Consider the following 24,266-nt stretch of genomic DNA (forward strand, 5'->3'; position numbering starts at 1 on the left):
GCACAGCACAGTCCATGTGTTTATTTGACCGCACCGGGTCTTAGTTGCGGCTCGAGGGGCATCTTCATAGCTGCGTGCGGGGTCTTTAGTTGCAGCATATGAGCTCTCAGCTGAGGCATGTGGGATCTAGTTCCCCAATCAGGGATGGAACCTGGGCCCTCTGCTTTGGAAGTAGGGAGTCTTAGCCACTGGATCACCTGGGAAGTCCCAAGTCCGTTTATTTTTTATTGCTGAAAACAGTATTAGTCATCCTTGTAATTACACAGCATGAGGATTCCTATATGTAAGTTAGTTTCCTAGAAGTCTCTTGGTCAAAAAAGCAGCTTCAAGGAGAGAAAAAAATGATTCCCTTTCTGTTGCTGTGGCTATAGGATATGTGTGTGGGGGTGGGGCAGGGGAGGAAAGGAGATACATTCTCAAGGATTCAGGTTCTTATAGTTTTTTTTTTTTTTTAATCAGACAAGATTATTAATGACAAGACAAAACCCAACTCTGGTTGACTTAGTGAAAATCGAGTTTTGTTGAAAGGATTCTGTTTAGTTCATAGGATTAGGGGACAGCTTTGTTATAAATTGAATAACATTTCGCAGATCAGTTTGAGATTGGAATCACCAGTGTAATACACCTGCTATGGGAAAATCTGTTTCAAACTTCTGAAACCTGGGCTTCCCTGGTGGCTCAGTGGTGAAGAATCTGCCTGCCAATGCAAGAGAGATGGGTTTGATCCCTGGTCTAGCAAGATCCCACATGCCTCAGTGCAACTAAGCCCGTGAGCCACGACTATTAAGCCTGTGCTCTAGAGCCCTGAAGCAACTGCTGAGCCCTTGCGCTGCAACTGCTGAAGCCTGAGCACCCTAGAGCCTGTGCTCCACAAGAGAAGCCACTGCAGTGAGGCACCCTCTGACCGTGGCTTGGGTGGTCTTACACCGTAACTGTTCTGTTCCACCCCCAGCTGGGTATAGTTACTCAATTCTGATGCTAAGGTCTGGAGTTAGCCTCTGCCTCCAAACACGAACAGACTCAGTCCCTGTGACGTGGTGGTAAAATAAGAAACAAAATATTTGGTCTTTGTCCTAGTTCCTGGCCTAAGAGCTTCTGAGACCCTTGGAAAATTCCCTGAGTGTTAGTGGTGATAATTCTTTGTTGCTCATATAAGCTCCTTTCAACCACACCTGAGTTTAATTTATACTAATGAGGTGACTCTTGGTGGGTCCCTAGATAGCTGGTTACCAGATAAACCAACCAGGTGACTAGAGCATTAGAATTTTTAGTCTCACCCTTTGCCCACCTCCTAGAGAAGGGAGCGGGGCTGGATACTGAGTTTATCGCAAATGGCCACAATGATTTAATCAATCATGCATGTGTAATTGAACCTCCATTGTTGTTGTTCAGTCGCTAAGTCGAGTCTGACTCTCTGCGACTCCGTGGACTACAGCACTCCAGTCTCCTTTGTCCTCCACTATCTTCCAGAGTTTGCTCAAACTCACATCCATAAAAACCTCTAAACTATGACCTTCAGGGAGTTTCCATATGTCAGGAAGGTGCCGCACTTGAACTCCACAGGGACAGACATTCCTGTGCTTGGGACCCATTCAGACCTTGCCCTGTGTACCTCTTAGTCTGGCTGATCAATTAACTGTATCCTTTATAACACCCTTTATGAGAAACCAGGAAAATTGAGTAAAGTGTTTCTCTGAGTTCTGTGAGCCAATATAGCAAATTATCAAATACGAGGAGGGAATTGTGGGAATCTTCCATTCATAGCTGGTTGGTCAGAAGCATGGTGACAAACTGGGCTTGTGACTGGCAGCAGAAGTTGGGAGAGGAGGAGCAGTGTTGTGGGGCTGAGCCGTTAACTTGTGGGATCAGGTCGTTAGTGTGAGTCTTGAATTAAACTGTAGGATACCCAGCTGAAGACCAATAGGTTGGAGGATTGGTTGTCAGTGTGAGGAGAAACTTGTACACATGTGTTGTCAGAAGTTAATTGCTGTGCATGAAAAACAGATCTTACTAATCCTCAACAAGATGGCACTCACGTCAACTGCTGGCCACACGTCAGGGGTCCCCAGATCAACCATACTTCTGACCAACTGGCTTCAAATTTAGGGTTTCCCATGACTCTCTTAGGTTTTTCACTAGAATGACCCACAGGCTTCCCCAGTGGCTCAGCGGTAAAGAATCCAGCTGCAATTCAGGAGCCGCAGGAAACATGGGTTCTATCCTTGGTTTGGGAAGATCCCCTGGAGGAGGGCATGGCAACCCACTCCAGAATTCTTGCCTGGAGAATCCCAAGGACACAGGAGCCTGGCAGGCTACAGTCCCTAGGGTTACAAAGAGTTGGACATGACTGAAGGGACTTAGCATAGCACAGCACAGAATGACCCACAGAACTCAGGAAAGTCCTAACAACCACTGCTTGATTGTAAAGGATAGAGACCAGGAACAGCCAAATGAAGAGACACACAGGATGCAGCCTGAAGGACAACACACAGCTTTGGTGCCTTCTCCCTGTGGAGTCAGGGTGTGTCATGCTCCAGGCACACGATAGGCTCACCAATCCAGAAGCTCCCTCTAGCCTAAGTGCCAGAGTTATTATTGAGGTTTCATCACTAAAGGCAAGATAGATGAAATCACTGGTCACCTGATTGAACTCAGCCTCCAGACCCCTCCCATCTCTGGAAGTGGAAAATTCCAATCCTCTAATAATGTGATTGGTCTATCCTGGGGACCAGCCCACCATTCTTTTTTTTCAATGTTTATTTGTGTAGGTTGGGCGCGGTCTTATTTGTAGCCTGTGGGATCTAGTTCCCTGACCAGGAATTGAACCTGGGGCCCCTTTTATTGAGAGCATGAAGTCTTACCCATTGAACTATCAGGGGAAGTCCCCAGTCCACCATTCTGAAGCTATCTAGGGGTTCACTTTGAGTCACCTCACTAGCATAACATAGATGCTCCTATTGGCTCAGGAAATTCCAAGGTTTTTCTGTGCCAGGAACAAAAATCAGATACATTGTGTTCTTTATTATACCACAACAGTATCATAGTTATTGTCATTTCCATCGTGCCTCTCTTCCTGGCAAGCTTCTGGGAAGGCAGGGAGCTTGACGTGTTGTTTGCCAGTAAAGCTCCAGGATCTCATCTGGGGCCTGGCACATATGGTACCCTCTATAAATGTGCTGAGCGAATCAATGAGACTGGTGCTGATGTAGTTGTGGACTTCAGGTATTGGTTATGGTGTATTCAAAAATAGCATTTTGGGGCTTCCTTGGTGGCTCAATGGTAAAGAATCCTCCAGCCAATGCAGGAAACATAGGTTTGATCCCTGATCTGGGAAGATCCCATACGATGCAGAGCAACTAAGCCCGTGTGCCACACCACACCTGTGGAACCTGTGCTATAGAGTCTGGGAACCGAAACTACTGAGCTCACTTGCCTAGAGCCCATGCTCAGCAGCAAGGAGAAGTCCGGGCATTGCAACTGCAACTAGCCAGTATCCCCCTGCTTTCCTCAACTAGAGAAAAGCCCACACAGCAATGAAGACCCAGAATAGCCATACATAAATAAAAATTTAAAAAAGCGTTTTGTAGCCAAAATGTCTATCCATAGGGAACTGGTTGAATAAACCATGGCACATCATAGAATGGAATGACTGCTGAAAAAGTGTAAAGACGCTTCAGATATAGGAGCTAAAAATGAATAGATCTTCAAGACTGAATGTGTAGTATTACAAAAAAAATAGTCAAGGTGCAGGACAATATAGAATGGTATGTTATCTTTAACATATCCTAACTGTATAGCCTACTGACCATCTACTAATTAGTACATGTGTTTACCACTTTGCAGATCAAGTTATAGAACACTTCCAGTACTTGGAAATCTTTTTCATATTTTCTTGCAGATCATACCCTCCAAATGGGAACCGTTATAGTAACTTCTCTCACCTTAGATTAATTTTGCCTGATTTTGAACTTTATATCTTGGGAATCACAGAGAATTTACGATCCATTTAAGCTAAGCATTTTATCCTGTTATAAATAAACAATACTTTGTGACCTGCTTCTCCTGCTTACCACTATGTCATGAATATCTTGCAATTATAATCTGCAAAAAAATCATTACTTTGAATTGCTATATTGTAAATAATATGTTCTCTTCTATATTCAACTATTATATATATATATATATATATATATATATATATATATATATAATTCATGAGGGAGGAGGAATTCAGAGAATCTATTCAGGCAGCAAGTGGAGAATCTGAAACTAAAACCTGCCTGTCATGCACTCGCTCTTCCACTGTAAAGAGCCAAGTGCTCAAATATGGGCAGAGCCTTGCAGATGTCTTGGCACGAGGGCATTATAATAGCAACAAGAATGACTAATAAGTATTAATGGCCCATGACAAGAGAACAAATGCCGTTAGTTATCTTGATATATAAGGAATATTAGTAATGTTTGTACAGAGTTTATTCATGCAAATATTATTAGCATGTGCCAGGAAGAACTGCAGGGTCTTAGATCTAGGCTCACAGCTCAGGTCTCTGCTGCTCCTTCCAGATGTGCAGGGGTTGGGACTCCTAGGAACACGCCCCCGCGGAGCCCTGCGGAGCCAATCGGCACGCAGAAGGAGGGGCTCTGAGAACGACAACGGTGCCGTCCAATGGACAGAGAGTCGGGTCCGCTCCTGGCCAATGGGCGCGCTCCTCCGTGACGGTCGGAAGTGGTGAGGCGGCTTCGGGGGCCGTTGTTCAGTCGCGGGGGCTCACCGTAGAGGCTCAGTGTCGGCGGCTTAGCGGATTGGCTTGGCGTGTCTCTTCTCGTCCCAGGTGAGAGAAGCGGTGGCCAGCGTCTAGGGAACCTCCTGCGGCCTCCAGTTTCGGGAGGAGGCCGGCATCCCGAGGGTGGGCTTTTGTGGGCCCCTGGGATCGCGGGATTTCTCGTAAAAAAAAAAAAAAAAGATGCCCGCGTCGCAGTGTCTGTCTTGGCCAGTGGGAAAGGCCGTTCTTGCCCCTCTTAAGCGGAGCCTCGACAGCTCCCGGGGGTACCGCCCCTTCCAGGCCTTGGCCCCGCGGGGCTGGGAGTCGGCCGTAGTTCGGAGCGCGCGGTGGGCACGGCGCCCCGGGCGGGGCGGGGCGGGGCGGGGCCGGAGTCCGGAGCGGCCAACCTGAGAGGGGGCCGCGGGTGGCCTGGCGTGGGCTGTTAGCTGACGGACCCGGGTTCGAGGCCCCGACTCAGAACCGTGCAGCAGCTGTCTTCCCCGGATTTCCTCATGCGCGGTCTCTGAAATGGGGGTGATGACTTTTTCACCACTTCGGATTGTGGTCTGGATGAAAAGATTGTCCATGTAAAAGCGTTTAGCCATCAGTAGTGTTAGTCGCTCAGTCGTGCCCGACTCTTTGCGACCCCGAGGACTGCAGCCCACCAGGCCCCTGTGTCCATGGGATTCTCCAGGCAAGAATACTGGAGTGGGTTACCATTTCCTTCTCCAGGGGATCTATCCAACACACAGCCATCGAACCCGGGTCTACCTGCACTGCAGGCAGATTCTTTACCGACTGAGCCATCAGGAAACAGCCGGTAAATGTCAGTTACGATTGGCGTAGCTCTGGTGCCCTCTCCATTCCCCATATGGTATCACCCCTCCCCCTCGGGAAACTGCCTTCTGGGGTGTGGACCCTGCGGTGGTGTCCCCACCCATCTCGGGCAAAGGAAGTCCTGGGAGTCCTGGCCTTCGCCTAAGAGGGGCTTCCTTCTAAGGTTTGAAAGAAACTTGCTCTACCAAAGCGCTTCCATGCATTTCGCTCCTTTACTCCTCCCAGTGACCTTTTCTGCGTGAGGAATCCGAAGGCCCAGAGAGGTTAAATCACACATCTGCTGAACGGCAGAAGCAGAATTGACCCTCAGAGGGGACCAACTCCGAGCCCTGCGTGCCACCCCAACCCCCTTGAAGCTAGAGAACCGGGTACTTGACTCTTAAGAGGCTCTGACCCTGGCTTTGGTGGGATGGAATACAGCATGCCTAGGATCAGTCAGACGGCCGTAAGAAAAGTTATCAGGCTTACCCCTTTTGGGAACATGGTTTCTTTTCATAGATAGGTGCTTCCTGTCACTAGTTGACATCACATCAGAGTGGATGTCGTTAATCTTGTCACTGCCTAGTTTAAAACTCTTCTGTGGTTTATCACTGAACCTGGAAAATAATCCAGTATTCTTTTCTGTCCTACAGGATAAGGGCTTGAATCATTCCCCTTTTTCATTATGCTCTTCCAGATCTACCTGTACTTTCTCTCATTGCCTGTTAGGCCCAGTGCCTGAATGGGTTTTTCTCTATTCCATCCTCTTATCTTCCTCTGCATGGATGGATCCTTGTGCTTCAGATCTTTTTTTAAAATATGTCATGTCCTCAGAAATGTCTTCCCTGACCACCCTTATCTAGAGTAGATTCCCTTCATTCAGTCTCCACTTGTCTACTTAAATTTAACATCAAAATACTCCTCAGTTTCTTTGCTTATTTTCCCCTATCACTAAATTGTTGTTGTGTTAGAGATTGGACAATATATTTTGTTATTTTGTATTGTTAGGACTAGGGTACAAGTGGCACACGGTCTTAATTATGTTGAATGAACGAGTAGGTGTTTTGAATAGTGTTAATTTGGAAAGGTGTAAACCATTCAAGAACCCTACTAAGGCAGTATTTTAGACCATTTTTGCGTCACGGAAAGGGGTAATCTGAGTATCGTAAATACTGGTATTAAAGTTGCCAAAACTTTGCTTTCTGCATTAACATCTTGTTTAGAAAGAAGCAAAGACTTCATAGTGGCAAAATCTGGCAGACACTATTTCAATGAAGTGATCAAAGTTAGCATCATCTGTAATAATGACTGTTGACATCATGTGGTTTCTGATATAATGCCCTGAGATGAGCACAACATCACTTCTGTGGTATTTTTGTCAAAAATGTATTAAGCACAGGAAAACATCAATGAAATTCAACTTGAAGGATATTCTACAAAATAACTAGCCAGTACATTTAACAAGGTCATGCAGGATGAAAGACTAAAGGAATTGCTGGCAGTCTAGTGGTTAGGGCTCCGTTCCTCCACTACAGGAGGCATGGGTTTGAGGATTTGGTTCCTAGTTGGGGAACTAAGATCCTGCATGCTGCTTGGTCAAAAAAAAAAAAAAGAATGACTGAAAAAATATCCCTGATCAAAGATGACTAAGGAGAAGTAACAAATAAATGCAATATTTGACTCTGGATTGCATCCTGAACCCAAGAAAGGGTATTAGTGCATGATTTGTGAAATTAACTATTTGTGGATTAGTTGTTAGTATTGTATTAGTGTTAGTTTCCTGCCCTTTGGTAATTTTACTATTGTTACTTATGATGTACTGGGTGAGAGATATGTGGGAGTTCTTTGTGCTGTTTTTGCAAGTCAAATTGTTTTTATTTGTTGTTAATTGTTTATTTTTGGCTGTTCTGGGTCTTCACTGCTCTGTGGGCTTTGCTGTAGTTGGCAGAGAGCGGGGGCACTCTTTAGTTGTGGTGTGCGGGCTTCTCACTGTGGTGGCTTCTCTTGTTGCTGTCCCCGGGCTCTAGAACACAAGCTCAGTAGTTGTGGCACGAGGGCTTAATTGCTCCGGCGTGTGGGATCTTCCCAGACTGGGGATCAAACCCATGTCTCCCTCATTGGCAGGCAGATTCTTCACCACTGAACCACCAGGGAAGCCCTGCAAGTCAAGTTATTTTAAAATGAAAACAATCAGACCCAAGTTTGTTGCATATTAAATGAACTGAACTGGCTTTGGTGACATTTTCTGTGCACTGTTTTGTGTGTGTGTGTGTGTGTGTGTGGTCATTCTTAAAACAAAAATGAAATGGAAAGATCCTACTTCTTCCTTTGTTGTTTTTTTAGGAACAGCTCAAGATGGCTGAATTTCTAAATGACCAGGACACTCGACTGTGTGACAATTGGTAAGAAATCGAAGAAATATTATTGGAATGAGGACAGTTCTGTAAACAGTTGATTTAGTAGTTGGCAGGTTAAAATTGGAGCCATGACATATAACATGTCATGCAAGTATATGGGATTAAAGTTTTTTTAAACCATTTTGGATAAAAGTGCCTGTTTTAGAAATTCCACAAGGGGTGATTGGTTTAGGTAGCATAGAGCAGTGACAAGACTGATGGGATGGAGATGGGAGTTAGGAGTCTGGTTCCTACTGTGAATTAGTTAATAACTTTTGGCAAGTCACTTGACTCCTTTGAATCCTCACTTTTCTGACCTATAGGTTCAGGAATTTGTTTTTTGTCTTCCTGAAAAATATCATATGTTTTTTAAAGATAATAAAAATATAATGAAATGTTTGGACTAGAGCAGTGTTTTTCAAAGTGTGTTGCGAGGACCTCCCTGAGTGGTTGCAGCGGCTGTCTTGAGGTTGAAGGGGATCATGGTTTGGTGTGCACTTGGCTCTGTGTGTACAGCAGAACAGGTCAGCTGTTTTTGTAAAGGATTGTACTGAAAGAATGTTCCATTGCTTAAAAAAAAAACTTGAGTCAAAGTCTTTCAGCAGTCCTGCATGATTCCAGAACTGTTAGTAGAAGGACTGGGTCCAGACTTGAATGTCAAGCTTCCTTATATTCGTGTTTTTAACTGACAAGAGTGACAAGAAAGGGCAACTCTTTTTCTGCTGAAATGAAACTTAGGAGTGCAGCTTGTAATCAGCTGATTTCTGGTTGGACTTTCTCAAGAACTTGGCATTTTAGGGATATCCAAGTTCCCTTACTGAAATAAAAGAAAAAAGCAAAGCAGAACTACCGGTGCTATATTTAACTTACCAAATTGTGGTAGGACAGGCTGTTGAAAGATGAGCCTGATAAAGTTTTTTCTTTCTTTTTTTTTTTAATTGCCTTTTGCTTTCTCCTCAACTCTAGGATACAGTCAGAGCCACTGCTGGTCACAATATTTTTTCCCTGCATGAAATTAAGATTTTATTTCTGTCAGGATGTCTTGCCTTATAGGGTATTTTTTTGGTACTGTGCCACTGTCCCTTTCACCTTTTAAAAAAACTATTTTAGCTCTGTTTAGGTTTTATGTGTACAGTTTCTGATGCAAGTGTAATAATCAATTATACAAATAATCATAAGAAAACATGGTGTTTTTAGAAAGAAAGAGACATATTGGCTTTAACATCAGTTAAGAGATTCTTATTTTTTCAGTCCACTACATTTTGAAGGAATCTCAAACCTAAGACAGTATATAAATGTCCCTATGCTAAGGGACTTTTTTTTTTAAAAAAGAAAGGGTAAGTTAATGGAAAGCTAATGAAAACAAAGTTATTCAAAGCCAAAGCAATTTAAAGAAAAAAGACAGATTAGCATGGAAACCTGACCAAGCCAGTACAATCCTCCCATCTAAGTAGCCCTATTTAAATTCCAGGTTTTAAAATTCTGTCTTTAGAGCCATATTCCTGTTGTTCCCTAAGAAAAGTTAAGATGCTCATCAGAGTATGCGCTGCAGTTAAACCTCCTGGGCCAGGAAAAAGAATAGTTTGTTGTGATTGAAGGTGGTTTTTTTTTTTTTGCATGTTACCTGTTTTCTTATTGTTTTGTCCGTTGATGGGAGAGTTTGAGTCTCAAAAACAGAAGCTTCAGTGTTAGAAGACTTTGACTTCTTATTTTTGCATGGTTCTATGTCATTTGGAAGCTTGCTGGGGATTTTTCTGGAAACCTTGGAAAATAAAATTTCCATTTTCTGGAAACCTTGGAAAATGAAATTTCATCTCTAACTTGGCTAGTTCTTTCTTGGGGCTTTTAGCAGTTTTATCTAGACTTGAATGTGTTCTCATTTACATCTTAATTTTATCTGTAGGTAGGAGGCAAGTTTTATATTAGTATTTTGTCTCTCTTTAGAACTTTTGGTGGAACTACCTTGGCAGCTAAATTTTAAAAAAAGTAACTATCAGGCAACCATTTTGTGTAATTACTTCAATTGTCTTTTATCTTCTTTCAAGGTTTCCCAAAAGGTGACATTGTAAATGCTCTGTGATCTTACCTGACAACTGCTTTTGATTCTTGCTTCTTTATGTCATGGTCCTTAATATTTTTTAATCCTAAAGTTTTTAGTGGAATTATACATGTAGAATGAATGCTCTGTGTCAGTAGATTGTCCTGAAGAGCCCTGTAAAGACCAGACATTTATTTTCTTGACTTTGGCCGTTTAAAGAAAATTGTTGTCAAAATTACGAAAAAAGAATCTAGACTCTCAGCACTGTAAGAGGTAATTGCTAGCTTTAATTTTTCGTGGCATCTGTGCACACAGGATTTGCAATCAGGATATGGCTTTGCTTCCTGCGCTTTGTTGGTATACAGTATTTAACTGTTGCCTTATAGTTTAGGTATTTTTAATGGTTTTCAGTTTTTTACCGTTTTATGATACTAATGAAAATCTTCATAATCCCAAGAGTGGAATTACTGGTCTTTAACAAGTAATTTAATGACAGGGTCTTTGTTTTATTAAACACACTTTAACTGCTAATGGTCCTAGAAATAGAAATGCAGTTTTAGACTGTTTAAAAACAGTGGTTTTATACTACCACCAGCAATCTGTTAAGAGTACTAGTTTCATAACATCTTTAATAGTAGGATTTACTAATTTTAATATTTATTAAATAGATTTAGATGATAACTTTGATTTATAGCTCCTTCCACTATATATTTTAATATTCTTCAGTTTTGAAAAACTTAAGCTGAATTAATTTAAAACTGACAATTTCCTTGGAAAGCTGGGAATTTTGGTAAAATAGGGCACGTTGAGGGTGTCAAAGCATTGGTAGTTTCCCTCTTATTCATCTGAGTTTTCTTCCCATCTCTCACACTTGATTATTACTCTGCATCCCCTTCCAGTTTTGTTTTGAGAGCTGCCTCGATGACTAGGGTACAGGTGACATCAAGGTACATGCCTTGATGGTTCTACCTTTGGATGAAATGAATTTACATTTTTTTTTTTTGGTGTCTTAGTCCTTCAGATTGGGAGTATGACTAGCTGGAGGCACACCTGTCATCCTACTTTGAAATGTTTCTTAGACTATGTCTGAAGATGAAAACTATAAAAGAGAAATAATCTGCAACTTGATGTGGGAGAAGGTCTCTGTAGTATTCAGCTTCAGAGGTGAAACAGGTTATTATAGATTTGTTGTGTAACTGTCTGTATTTATCCTGTTCAGTGTTTTTTGTTTTCTGAAAATTTATCCTAGGTGACATACTTACAGGTACATTCTTTTAATGTTTCCTTTAGTTAGAATGAAGTTGGAGATATCTAATGGTCATAACCGAATGAGTAAAAGGAAGGCCTTTGAATGTTATGTGCCTCTAGTTTGAGTGTATATGTGCTCTGGGGGAAGGGATTCAGGATTTCCTTTTGGTACATTTCTGCAGTAAAGTTTATACCAACCAGAGAGCTTGTTCCCAGTTCATGTCCAGCCTGCTTTGAAAGACATGTGAGACATAAAGGGGACGGGATCCCTTCCCCACTGACAGTTGCAAAGCTGGCATTTGCCCTTTTTGGTTTGACTTTAGTGGCATAAAATCTAATGTGATTAAAGGTAGCTGAGACTGAAAGTAAATGGTAGATATATATTTTTAAAATTTGTTTTAAAAAAATAATCTTGGAGTGGATCGTTGTGCTTTGGAGCATGGATGGTTTTGGAAAAGCCTAGCTCAGCTAGCTCCCTCGTGGCATCTGACTTCATGCTGTTGGTTGTGATGAACTCTGACATCTAGAAAGTGAGGCTGAGCTTTTAGAGGTTGTGCACAGCACTGAGAACTCAGTGTTGCATGAAAGACTGAAAACCTTCAGGAGTTAATTCTTGGAAAGCAGGGGCAGTAACAGACACAGAGCTTATTTGTTAGGTCCTCACTAAAGAGAAGTAATGGAGTCTGAAGATTGGACCAGACAGATTTCCCTGTGATTCCTCTGGGCATAGATGTCAGTAATTCTTGCCTTTTTCTTTGATCTATTTCTGTAGCAAAAAAGAAATTCCTGTGTTTAACTTTACCATCCATGAGATCCACTGTCAAAGGAACATTGGTGTGTGTCCTGTCTGCAAGGAACCATTTCCCAAATGTGACATGGAGACGCACATGGCTACAGAACATTGTCAGGTGAACCACCACGCGCTCAGATGTTCAGAAGCGGAGTAGACTTGCTGTTGTGTAACAGCAAGCGAGCGTGTTGTCACAAAGCCCATTTACTGATTCTTGCTTCTTACCCTAGGTGACCTGCAAGTGTAACAAGAAGTTGGAGAAAAGGCAGCTAAAGAAGCACGAGGTTAGTTTCCCTGTACCGTGAAGGGAATTACCATGGGGCCAGTCCTGTTGAGATTACAGAGCCGCCTGCAGAGCAGAAAGCCAGTCTTGTGGAGTCTTTGTTCTCCACCAGCGCCAGGCACACTGCCTCTCAAAGCCTGTTTGAGCCTACTTGAGACTTCGACTGTCTGCTGCCAGATCTGACTGCACGGCTGCTGTGCCTCAGGCTCAAGCCCCAGAGCCTTTGGAACTGAGTCCTTCCTGCTGGGGTTTGACTGTTGGCAGGCTCACCGAGTGCTAAACCAAGCCTGGGATGGCCAGTGTGGTACAGCCTCTTTAGCACACAGCCTGCCTTCCATCTTCTAATTCCATTTTGACTTCTTGATCGCTTGGGTGACATGCTGTTTACACCCAAACAAATTCTCAGCATTTGACAAGAGAGAACATGGTATCATTTGGTCTCTAGTTGAGATAAAATTGGGCATAGTTGGATAAGTGTGTTTTTTTTTTGTTTTAATTAATTTTTGGCTGTGCTGGGTCTTTGTTGCTGCACTTTGGCTTTCTCTAGTTGTGGTGAGTGGGAGCTGCTCTCTTGTGGCATGCAGGCTCCTTACTGCCGGGGCTTCTCTTTTGGAGCATAGACTCTAGGACTTGCCCGCTTCAGTAGTTGCGGCCCATGGGCTCAGTTGCCTTAAGGTACTTGGGATCTTCCTGGACCAGGGGTCGAATCTGTGTTCTCTGCATTGGCAGGGGGATTCTCCACCACCTGACCACCAGGGAAGCCCTATATATATGTGTGTATGTGAAGTCACTCAGTCGTGACTTTGCAACGCCATGGACTGTAGCCCACCAGGCTCCTCTGTCCGTGGGATTCTCCAGGCAAGAATACTGGAGTGGGTTGCCATTTCCTTCTTCAGGGGATCTTCCCGACCTAGAGATCAAACCCATGTCTCCTGAATTGCAGGCAGACGCTTTAACCATCTGAGCCACCAGGGAAGTCCATATATATGTATGTATGTGTGTGTGTGTGTATGTGTGTGTGTATGTGTATGTATATATTTTGAATGAACATAAACATATTCACCAACTAATAAATCCCAACAACTGTTTAGTTGGTGGTCATGCAGGAGTGTGTATATATATATGTAAAAATTCATTAAGGTATGTACTTATGATTTGTGCATTTCATTCTATGTACCTGAAAAAAGCTATTAACTTATTAATTTATAATTTTGAAAGGTGATTCATAGTCAATGTAGAAAATTTGGAAAATATAAAAACAACTACTTCAAGACCCCAAAGCTCAGAGATAAACATCTTATAAAGAATTTGGCACTCTTTCATTTTTTTTTCTAAGCATTTGACCTACATTTTATTAGGCCAGGGAAATCCCTTTGTTGATGATTCTTGATTTATTTGGTTAGTTTAAAGGTAATATTGTGACTTTCCTGGTGGTCCAGTGGCTAAGACTCCACTCCCAATGTAGGGTGCCCAGGTTCAATCCCTGGTCAGGGAACTAGATCCCATATGCAGCAACTAAAGATCCTGTGTGTAGCAACAAAGACCCGGTGTAGCCAAATAAATAAATGAATAAATAAATATTTTAAAAAGAACAAAAAATAAAGCCAGTGCTATATACAAATGTGCAGATTAAAAAAGTCAGTGTCTTTCTAAAGGACAATCACTTTTCCTCATTGCCAGGTACTTAAATCAGAGTAGTAAGGGGAAGGAGAAGGCAATGGCACCCCACTCCAGTACTCTTGCCTGGAAAATCCCATGGATGGAGGAGCCTGGAAGGCTGCAGTCCATGGGGTCACACAGAGTCGGACACGACTGAGCGACTTCACTTTCACTTTTCACTTTCATGCATTGGAGAAGGAAATGGTAACCTACTCCAGTGTTCTTGCCTGGAGAATCCCAGGGACGGGGGAGCCTGGTGGGCTGCCGTCTATGGGGTTGCACAGAGTCGGACATGACTGAAGCGACTTAGCAGCAGTAGCAGCAGCAGTAAGGGGAAATTGGTCTGGGGGGGGGCTCTGACAAGCATATGGGAATTGCTCTGCTTTTGCTGTTTGCCCCTGGACTTGGCTGGCTGATTTTGGGTTCCTTTGTAATGTGTACACAAGATGACAGGGTGGCTGTAAGTAGTGAATAGTTTCCTCATAAGATTTTCTTTCCCTTTGTAGAATCTGGTGGCGGGACAAAGAGGGAAGCTGTGACTTTTAAATATAGAAAACCATGGCAGGCAAAGCTAGGGTTGGAAGAGAATATTTTTGTAAATACTTTTTGCTTTCCTTGCCCTATGCAACAGCATGACCTCTCTTAGGAATATTAACTGCCTCATTATTCTGTTTTGCAGGAGACTGAGTGTCCTCTACGGCTTGCCCTTTGCCAGCACTGTGATCTGGAACTTTCTGTTCTCAAACTAAAGGACCATGAAGATTACTGTGGTGCCCGGACGGAGTTATGTGGCACCTGTGGGCGCAATGTCCTGGTGAAAGATCTGAAGACTCACCCTGAAGTGTGTGGGAGAGATGTGGAGGAAAAGAGAGTCGAGGCTGCCATGCCACCTAATGCGTATGATGAATCTTGGGGTCCAGATAGGATCTGGATTGCGTCCCAGCTCAGACAGATTGAGGCTCTGGACCCACCCATGAGGCTCCCTCGAAGGCCCCTGAGAGCCTTTGAATCAGACCTTTTCCAAAGTAGAACCACCAACCAAAGGAGCATGACAGCCCAGTTTCCAATTCAGAATAATCTATGTGAGTTGTGTCTGGGAGTAGAAACCTGGAATGGTATCAGGATCTGGGCAAATGGGAACAGGGCTTTGGAACCAGATAGATCTTAATTATAGAAACCTGACTGTAACAGGTTAAGTATTCTTCATACTTAACTTTCCTATAGAAAGTTTGCTTTTGGATCTTTGCTATTGGATTATTGTTGGGTGACTGCTGTTCACAGGTGACATTACTAGTGTACCCTTGTGTGCCTAAAGGCATTTACAGAGTGCTTTACAGGGCTTCCCTGGCGGCTCAGCGGTTAAAGCTTCTGCCTGGAGTGCGGGAGACCCAAGTTCGATCCCTGGGTCGGGAAGATCCCCTGGAGAAGGAAATGGCAACCCACTCCAGTATTCTTGCCTGGAGAATCCCATGGACGGAGGAGCCTGGTAGGCTACAGTCCATGGGGTTGCAAAGACACGACTGAGCGACTTCACTTTCTTTACTTGTATTAATTCATTTAGTTCTCAGAATAGTTTTTTGAGGGTAGGTAAGTGTTAGAGCTGGGGTTTGAATTCAGGCTGTCTGACCCCATGCTTTAAACCATTCTGCTATCATGCAAAAGTGTGTTAAGTCGCTGAGTTGTGTCAGACTCTTGATCCCATGGACTGTAGCCCACCGGTTCCTTGGTCCATGGGATTTTTCAGGCAAGAATACTGGAGTGGGTTGCCATGCCCTTTTCCAGGGGATCTTCCCGACCCAGGGATTGAACCCTGGTCTCCCACATTACAGGCAGACTTTTTCCTGTCTGAATAGAAAATACATGTAAAATGCATAGCACAGTGCCTGTTTCATAGTTACAGCTCATTCATATTACTTACTAGTAAAACAATTAGAATAATAATTGAGCCTTTTATCATGGCATTCTTAATGTTTGGATTCCTGTGAGCACTGTAGGGCTGGGCCTCTTTTGTTCCTGCACAGATTCCTGGAAACCTTGAATATTTGCTAGGCCTGGGCTTGAACTAAGGGATGGCAGCATATCTAACATTTCTTAAATACTAGTTGTTGTCTTTTTTTCCCCCCCTCAGTGGAAGAACAAGAAAGGCAGGAAAGGAATAGAAGCCGGCAGACCCCCAAAGAGCGTGGTGAAGACAGTGCAAATTTGGACTTCATGTTGGCCCTAAGTCTGCAGAATGAAGGCCAGGCCCCCACCTTGGCAGAGCAGGACTTCTGGAGGGTCATATATGAGGCAGACCAGTCCCGTGAAGGTCCCAGCGCTCTGAATGACATCAGGGGTGTGTTTGTTTTTTTCTCCACTAGCCTCTATTTGTCACAATTTGTATAAGATTGCAAGTTTTTCATGAGATAGAATGTTTTTTTAAAATTTCATTTATTTGCTTTTCTCAACTCTTTTTAAAAGATTGTCAAGAATAGTAAGTACAGTGACTATCTATTAATATATGCCCCTCATTTATATTCATCAGTTTTAGTATTTCCACTTATCTTTGTATTTCTTTCCCCTGAGCCATTTGAGAGTAAGTTGCCGACATGACATTTTATCCCTAAGTGGTCTTAAGGTGTACGTCTTGAGAACAAGGGCATTCTCCCGTGTGAGCACAATACAGATACCACTTTCAGGAAGCTCCTTGCTTATACATAGTGTCCTTTAGAGCTTTTTAATTTTGTTTTTGAAATCCAGGATTATGCATTATACATTTAGTTCTTTCTGGGTTCTTTTAGTTTGGTTTCCTACCCTCTCCCTCTTTTTAAAAAATTTATTTATTTGTGGCTGTGCTGGGTCTTTGTTGCTGTGTGGGCTGTCTCGTTGCAGCGAGCAGGGGCTGCTCTGTAGTGCGGCATGTGGGCTTCTCACAGCAGGAGCGCCTCCTGTGGTGCGTGGGCTTCAGTAGTTGTGGTGCACAGGTTTAGTTGCTCAGCCGCACGTGGGGTCTTCCTGGACCAGGGATCAAACCTGTGTCCACCGTATTGATAGGTGAATTCTTAGCCACTGTACCACTAGGGAAGCACCTCTCCTCCTCTTTTCTTTCTTTGGCATTTTTGAAGAGTCCAGGCCTGCTGTTTTGTAGACTTCTTTCTCAATTAAGATGTGTCTGATTATTTTCCCATGTGTAAGTTCATGTTATAGTTTTGGCAGGAGTGCTATACTGGCCATGCTGTGTCTTTCTCAAGATGTCAGTTCATCCTGTTTGTTAGAGTGGAGTCTGTCAGGTATCTCCATTGTGCAGGTAGCCTTTTTGCTTCATATTAGCTGTGTGTAGGATGCTGTTTCTAGATTGCTGGGGAACAGGATACTCATAATCTTATCCAGCAGTTTTAGTATTTATTGCTGTTTCTTGCTTGAATCAAGTATTATTATGGCAGTTGTAAAATGATAATTTTTGTATCTTTCTCCTCTGTTCTGTATTTATTAGTTGTCCTTCACCTGTAGAGAACTTTGGTCCCCCCACCCCCATTTAAAACCAATTTTTTTTTTTAGTGTCATTGGGTTAAAACTAAGTTTTTAAAAATAAAAGTTGGATTATGAGCAGTGAATCACCCTTTGGGTCTCTTGTTTAGAGAACAATACGTTTGAGAAAGGCATGTCATATTTAAAATGCTCAACTTGTAAGATTTTAGGGACCTGAAAATTAGGCAGCTCTCAGTTGTGGTTTTTCTTCATGTCACTGTAAGAATAATGACCTTAAGGACAGTAGGATTAACTTTGAACATTTTGTTGATTTAGAGAGAATAGGAATTGGTCCTGGATCCAGATATTTGTTTGAGTCTTTCTTTTTCTTTGGCCAAGCTGCATGGCGTGTGGGATCTTAGTTCCCCAACCAGGGCTCAGACTTGAGCATTTAGATTGGTGAAGAAAGTAAAATTTTAATAGCATAGTTATGACAAATGAAGACTCTGGATTCAGTGTAGTTTACTTTCTCCTTTCCTGGTCATTTCTTAGATTGCTTTATTGACTTTTTTCTTTGTTTGCATGTTTCATTCACTCATGTCGGATCTTTCCAGATCCTGCATGAATGAATGGTTTGGAACTTATATTCTCTTGTAATAGTTGCCCTGGAAATTTCAACATACTGCTTTAACTTAATAAAGTCTAAATGTAGTCCGCCTCCTCACACTTCTCTCGGGTAACACGGCAAGCTTAGAATGTGGATTGTTCCTTTGTGACTTAAATGCCACTGACGGGTGTCAGTGCTCTCTGGTGTGCTCCTTTTAACACCCTGAGGTAGAGTCTTCCTGCTTATACGCTCACATTTATCATTTTGTGTATTACGTGTTCACCATTTTCTTGGCTCACCCCTGCTTCCTTGCTTCTTCAAATTTCCTTTTAGGATACATTTCTTCCTGAGGTACATTATAAGTTCTACTGCAAGTATCTGTTGATTATAAAGACTCTGTTTGGGTCTGAAAATATATTTTGTCTTCATATTTAATAGTTTTAAGGAAATCAGATTTTCCTGTCCACCCCTCCTAAGGGGTATAAAAGGTTGAATTGAGTGTGGTTTTCACCTGGAGTCTGTGTGGCCTGATACCTAGGTGCAGTTGACGAGACCATGTTGCCTTGTGAATTTTGTGAGGAGCTCTATCCAGAGGAACTGCTGATTGACCATCAGGTGGGTTGTGAGTTACTTGAGGGCTTTAAGCTTTAAGGAAGAGCTTATGGCCATATGTGCAGGCCATATTGGTGTTGCAGAACACATGAAATCTTGAGCAAACTGATACAACTCTTGTGATGAGAGGAGCAACTGTGTTTTTTTCTTTTTCTTTTTTTAAGTATTTTGGTTTTTTGGGCTGTACTGCACAGCATGTGGAATCTTAGTTCCCCAACTAGGGATTGAATTGGCACCCTTGGCCGCTAGTGAAAGCACGGAGTCCTAACTACTGAGCTGCCAGGGAAAATCCAGTAGTAATTGTGTGTGACTCACATGTGGGTGTGAGAATTCGGCCTCATTCTCTCTGGGCAAAGTAACGTTCATGCCAGCAGGCTCAGTTGCTGCCTCCATCCTGTGGAGATACTGTATGTCTCTTGAGACCATCTTGTAATCAGCTCTCATCTCATGCCACTTTTGATTTACAGGAGCCCTGAAGTCCCTGCAGTTCCTGGGAGGGCCAGGGCTCTGTTTTGCACTTTACTTTTTCTGCCTGGACATGTGTGGCATTTTATCCCTGTCTGCTTAACAACACCCAGCCACACAGACCCCTTGCTCACAAACTTGGTTCAGACACGACTCTCAGGAAAGTACCCTGGGGAGTGCTCTGACAGCTAGGCCAGAGGTCCCGTCTGTGTGCTCCCCAGACGTCCTGTGCCCATGTCTCTCTCAGCCTGTCACCCTCACCCTGTGGGGTGGCCGGCTGACCCCCTGCTGGTCTGTACCACTAGCTGGAGTTCCTAGAGGACAGGTTCTGGGTTTTCTTGGTTTCTGAATCTCTTAATACGCAGTGTATGAAAGGTGTCAGGTAGTTTTTGAATGACTGAAAGTTCCTGTGCCCTTTAGGAAGGATTAGGGAATAGCCTTTGTGCTGGAAGAGCGGCTCCAATGGGGGAGGGAGCGCCTTTCCCTCTCAACATTCTTACTTTCTGATTTGGTTTGACCTAGTCTGGTACTTCCATGGCTAGTAAGTGGTCCCTGTGCTCTGGGTGGAACACGCATTCCCCCATATGTGGAACAATACAGCATTTGAATACATCTAGTATTTGGTTTGGGAGTAACATAAGAAAATCCATTCACAGGGATAACAAAGAATATATGAGCCTCTCTTACTGTATGTCTGTGGAAAGAATCTTGAAGCTTTTCAAATTAATTTAGAGAGAATAATCACATAAAAACACACTTAAAAAATTAAAACAGTACAGAAATGTTTAAAGTAAAAGCAGAGTGAGTGTTTCATCTGTGTTCCCCTGACCCTTTTTAGTCCTTTTCCCAAATATTTATTAAGCATTATGAAAATGTTGTGACTTCCTGAAAATATTTTCAGAATTTAGTTTGTTCCTTAACTTCTGTTTTTTTGTTTGTTTGTTTGTTTTAACCTGTGTTTTTTTGAGACAGACAAGCTGTAACCCTTCATGTGCCTTACCTCCGCTCAGTGTGGGCAGCACTTCGCCCCGAGGGGTGGAGGACCCTGATGCTATCTTCCAGAAGCTGATGCGAGAGTCTGCAGGTGGCCAGTTTGAGTCTCTGATGGGCTTCAGCAGCTCTGCTCCCGTGGAGGACAGTGTTGTCATCCCATGTGAATTCTGTGGGGTCCAGCTGGAAGAGGAGGTGCTGTTCCATCACCAGGTGAGAGTCCCCGAGGACCCGGGCACTTCTCTTGTCCCCTTGATCCTCTGGGAGTGAACCTGAGGCTTTCAGAGCGGAGAATGCGTCTCTGGCCTTGAGGTTGCATGCATACCTGATCTGGCTACTGGCCGTGTCCTGTTTTGTGAGCTGAGATACACAGAACCTCAGGCCTTTGGACTTTCCCTGCCTTCTGGCATGGAAACCATTGTATCACGAGCTGCAGCTCCAGGAGCCAGGACTCCAGGTAAGCGGGTATGGAGGCCATAGGGTTAAGGAGTTTCCCTGAGGTCCCTAACAGTTTCTGCTTTTGACCATGTGTGTTCTTCCTGTTTGGATGGCATTTGTATCTTGCATTCCAGGAATCTGGAATCTGATTCTAGCTTTGCCCTTACGGTTGGCCTCTGGTGGGTCCCAGCCCCTCACGGGGGATGCCTGTGAATGAGGGAATTAGACTGGATGATCTGAAGTCCTTTTTCAGCTTTCACAGTCTGGGATTCCAGCGTCTCAGTGGAAGATATGTTTTCTGCCCAGTCTTGTTTGTTATGGGAGTGAACACTGAAGGTATTTCAGAGGCATTTCTGTAATTGATGCCATAGAGCTACTGCTAGAACACCACACATTTCACTTCTGAAATAAACACTTGTGCCTTTGGATCAAGCAGTAGATAAGTTAACTGCTTGTTGTCTCCTAGGGGAGACCACAAAATAAGCAGCGGTGCCAGTACTCTGTGGTCAAAATGTAGGCAGACCTTTCTGGGCTCCCAGGATCTGCCCTTCCTTCATCCCTGCACAGACCAGAGAGTGCTTCCTGATCTTCCTGATCAGTCAGTGCTAGTAGGAACGATTGCTCTGCTCCAGATCGCTTCCTCTTGCTCCCAGGCCCTTCCTCTCGGTGGTTGTCAAAGTCATCCTGTCCCATCGACACCACGCGGCCACCCTCCTACCCACCATCAGGTGTTTACCGCCAGCCCGGTGTTCTTTCCTCCCAGGGCTTCGTCTCATAGGAATGACTGGGTACTAAGTCTGGTTTTTCTTGTTAGGACCAGTGTGACCAACGCCCAGCCACAGCAAACAACCACGTGTCGGAGGGAATCCCTAGCCAGGATCTCCAGCCTCGAGAGACCTCACCAGAACTGCCCAAGAGGCGTGTCCGACACCAGGGTATGGGCCAGGGGTGCGCCAAGGCTGCACTTCTCATCAGCTACTCTTAACAGAGTTCACCTGCACCCCAAAATAGCAAGCGCAGTACAAGCTCTCTTAGGACTCCCTTGGGGCTAGTGGTGGTCCCGGGTTAGACTCGGCTGCTTTGGGGACAGCCGTGAGATATGCTTAGCATCAATGCTTATTCAGCTGCCAGTCCCTGTCGGTACACTTAGTGGATGACTGGGAGGTAATTTTCACACCTCACTGTGGCTGCCCTGGGCCCCTGCTTCTAGTTGAAATATGCTCACCTAGAGTAGGGTGATCAGAATTAGCCTCAGTATTCTTACAGTCTCGAGACTAGGCAAGTAAACTGTTTTTGAAACCCAGTCACTATTAGAAACCCAAAGCCAGTTAGAGGTGATTTGTCAAAGTTTGCTTATGCGCCGTTGTTGACTAGTTAGTGAGGACTTAGGTGGGAAGTGTACGGTGCGGATTGATGTTCTCAACCTGTCCTGCAGACAAGGGTTTCAGCATCCTTTAGGGGCGAGGCGGTCATCTTTTACCCAGGCTCTTTTGTTCTTGCCTTGAATCCAGCACCAAGAGCAGCCTTTCCCCTGAAGCTAGTGCTCTTTTCTCTTCTCAGGAGACCTGTCTTCTGGTTACATGAATGATCTCAAGCAGGAAATGGCTAAAGGGCCCACCTACCCTCTCCCCTCTAGCCGACCCCCTAACAATACGACAGCTCCTCCTAACCGCCTGTCTACATCCACATCAGGCCCCAGGCCTGGGTGCCAGCCGAGCCCTCCTCGCGCTCTGAAGCTCAACAACTTAGACAGCCAGGGTGTCCGGGGGCGCAGTCGAAACAGCCATAACGGGGCTCTGGCTCCTGGCCACGTCCCAGCAGCTTACCCTGCTCGGAGTCTCTACCCAGAAAACCTTGTGCCCTCTTTCCCCCGTGGGCCTTCAGGGAGATATGGAGCAAGGTAAGAAACATTGCTTGGGAGGAGAGCTTGGGGGTAGCTCAGGAGAATGGAAGTGTGGATTTTGCTTGTATCATGGCCTGATTCATAATGTCCTTTTGCTCTCTGTGGTTTTTTATTTATTTTTGGCTGTGCTGGGTCTTCACTGCTGCACAGGCATTTCTCTAGTTGCAGTGAGCAGGCGGGCTTCTCACTGCAGTGGCGTCTCCTGTTAAAGGAGCACAAGCTCTAGGCGCACAGGCTTCAGCAGTTGTGGCACGTGGGCTCAGTAGTTGTGTCTCCCGGGCTTGGTAGTTGTGGTGTACTGGCTTGGTTGGTCTGAGGCATGTGGGATCTTCCTGGACCAGGGATAGAACCTGCGTCTTCCTGCATTGGTAGGCGACTTCTTTACCACAGAGCCACCAAGAAAGTCCCTCTGTGGTTTTTTTATTCATTAGTTTTATCTTCTGGAGAGCTGCTTTTGTCTGGCTCCAGCTGTTTCTGTCCTGAGTTTCCTGACTTTGGCTCAGGGGCATCTCAGGAATGAGTTTCCAATCCTTCTCTTTCAGCAGTAGGAGTGAAGGTGGCAGGAACCCCCGGGTCACCCCCACAGCTGCCAGCTACCGCAGCAGAACTGCAAAGGTGAGTGGGATCCAGCCCGTAAAGCTCAGTGAGGACTCCGGTGGGTGGGCTGGTGTGGTTCTTCAAGTCAGAGAAGCTGCGGGGCCTCAGGCTGATGGTGGCTGAAGGACTGCGCTCTGGCTCCTGAGGAGGAGGCTCCATAGAAGCCTGGCACTTCTGGCGCTCTTCAGGAGGACTGTTGCTTTCTTTCTGTCTGCATAAACCTTGTTTGTGTTCTGTTGTCCAGCAGGCAAAAACCCCCAAGCAGCAGGGAGCTGGGGATGCAGAAGAGGAGGAGGAGTAACAAGCGTCCATAGAGAACTCGCGCGCTGGTTCCATCTTCTCCGCACGACTTGTCATGGTGCAGCCCTGCCCCTCGGGCTCTGTGGGCAGGGGCAACCTTTCAGATTTTAACGTTTTCTAGGTTATGGCCATTTTGTGTCTTTTGAGATTGTGCTGTGGGAGTTTAGGGGTTTGAGGGAGGGTTGGCAGGGAGGCTGTTGAGAATGTTTCAGCTTTAGCTGCTGCCTTTGACAGCACAGAAGTGTACATTAGGGCCCCTCGCCCCACCAGGGCTTCATCTTTTGACATACTGTCACCGTCGCTTCATGGTGCTGTGGGGTCCTGGTGGGAAAGAGGGAAGGTTCTGGAAAGTTGGTCCCACCAGTGAGGTGATGCTCGTCCTGTGGTGGCCTGAATTTGGGACCTTGGGGGTAACCTCTCGTGTGTCCTGCCCATCCCCACTCTAGAATTTGGGCTCTAGGGTGCATGGAGGAACTTTGCTAAAGTGTTCAGGCCAGTTGTAATATGCGTTAGGAACAAGGCTTTTGGAGATGAGGTTTAGGTGCGTGGACTACAGGCTTTGTTTTAATCTGCTTCTTTGGCATTTGGCATCACTGCCTTCTGTTTCTGAGGGGAGCATGGCTTCTTTGTCTTCACTACCTTCTGATGGAGAAGGCCAGGGGCTCCCTGTGCCCTCCAGAGCCGTGCTGGGTTCTGCCTTAATCAGGACTGAAGCCTAAACTCGTGTTTGGCTCTGAAAACCAAGAATCAGAGCCCCCTCCCCTCTTTTTATTTTACTATTACTGTTATTAACATCCTTGTAATAAACTTTGTACTTGGAGTTCAGCTGAGTCGTGTGGTTCCTTCTACTTCGCACTCTTTGGGGAGTGTAGGCGGACCAGGGCGCCTGGAGTCAGCTCTGCGGAACGAGGGAA

General features: G+C 44.6%; 1 protein-coding gene across 2 annotated transcripts; it reads left to right on the forward strand.

Annotated features, from left to right (window-relative positions):
* The first annotated feature begins 4,722 nt into the window (after positions 1 to 4,722).
* Positions 4,723 to 24,177, forward strand: TRAFD1 (TRAF-type zinc finger domain containing 1). Of its 2 annotated transcripts, none has more exons than XM_027566616.1 (12): positions 4,723 to 4,832; positions 7,923 to 7,981; positions 12,034 to 12,169; positions 12,282 to 12,335; positions 14,673 to 15,075; positions 16,122 to 16,328; positions 18,586 to 18,662; positions 20,097 to 20,327; positions 21,367 to 21,487; positions 22,113 to 22,452; positions 22,998 to 23,070; positions 23,297 to 24,177. In XM_027566616.1, exons 2-12 carry the CDS (start codon positions 7,935 to 7,937, stop codon positions 23,351 to 23,353), a joined length of 1,746 nt encoding a protein of 581 aa, XP_027422417.1. In that variant the 5' UTR covers positions 4,723 to 4,832; positions 7,923 to 7,934; the 3' UTR covers positions 23,354 to 24,177. The 2 variants fall into 2 exon arrangements, with proteins under 2 accessions (XP_027422417.1, XP_027422419.1); XM_027566618.1 differs by having other exon boundaries at positions 23,300 to 23,968.
* The last annotated feature ends 89 nt before the right edge of the window (positions 24,178 to 24,266 follow it).

This window comes from Bos indicus x Bos taurus, chromosome 17, assembly GCF_003369695.1.
Source record: "Bos indicus x Bos taurus breed Angus x Brahman F1 hybrid chromosome 17, Bos_hybrid_MaternalHap_v2.0, whole genome shotgun sequence".
NCBI classification, from domain to species: domain Eukaryota; kingdom Metazoa; phylum Chordata; class Mammalia; order Artiodactyla; family Bovidae; genus Bos; species Bos indicus x Bos taurus.

Excerpts from the sequence above, each read along its gene's own strand:
- TRAFD1 (XM_027566616.1), top strand. The coding sequence starts at position 7,935 with ATGGCTGAATTTCTAAATGACCAGGACACTCGACTGTGTGACAATTG. Across the intron at positions 22,453-22,997 it reads TCAGGGAGATATGGAGCAAG|CAGTAGGAGTGAAGGTGGCA; the intron begins GTAAGAAACATT and ends CTTCTCTTTCAG. Across the intron at positions 23,071-23,296 it reads ACCGCAGCAGAACTGCAAAG|CAGGCAAAAACCCCCAAGCA; the intron begins GTGAGTGGGATC and ends TCTGTTGTCCAG.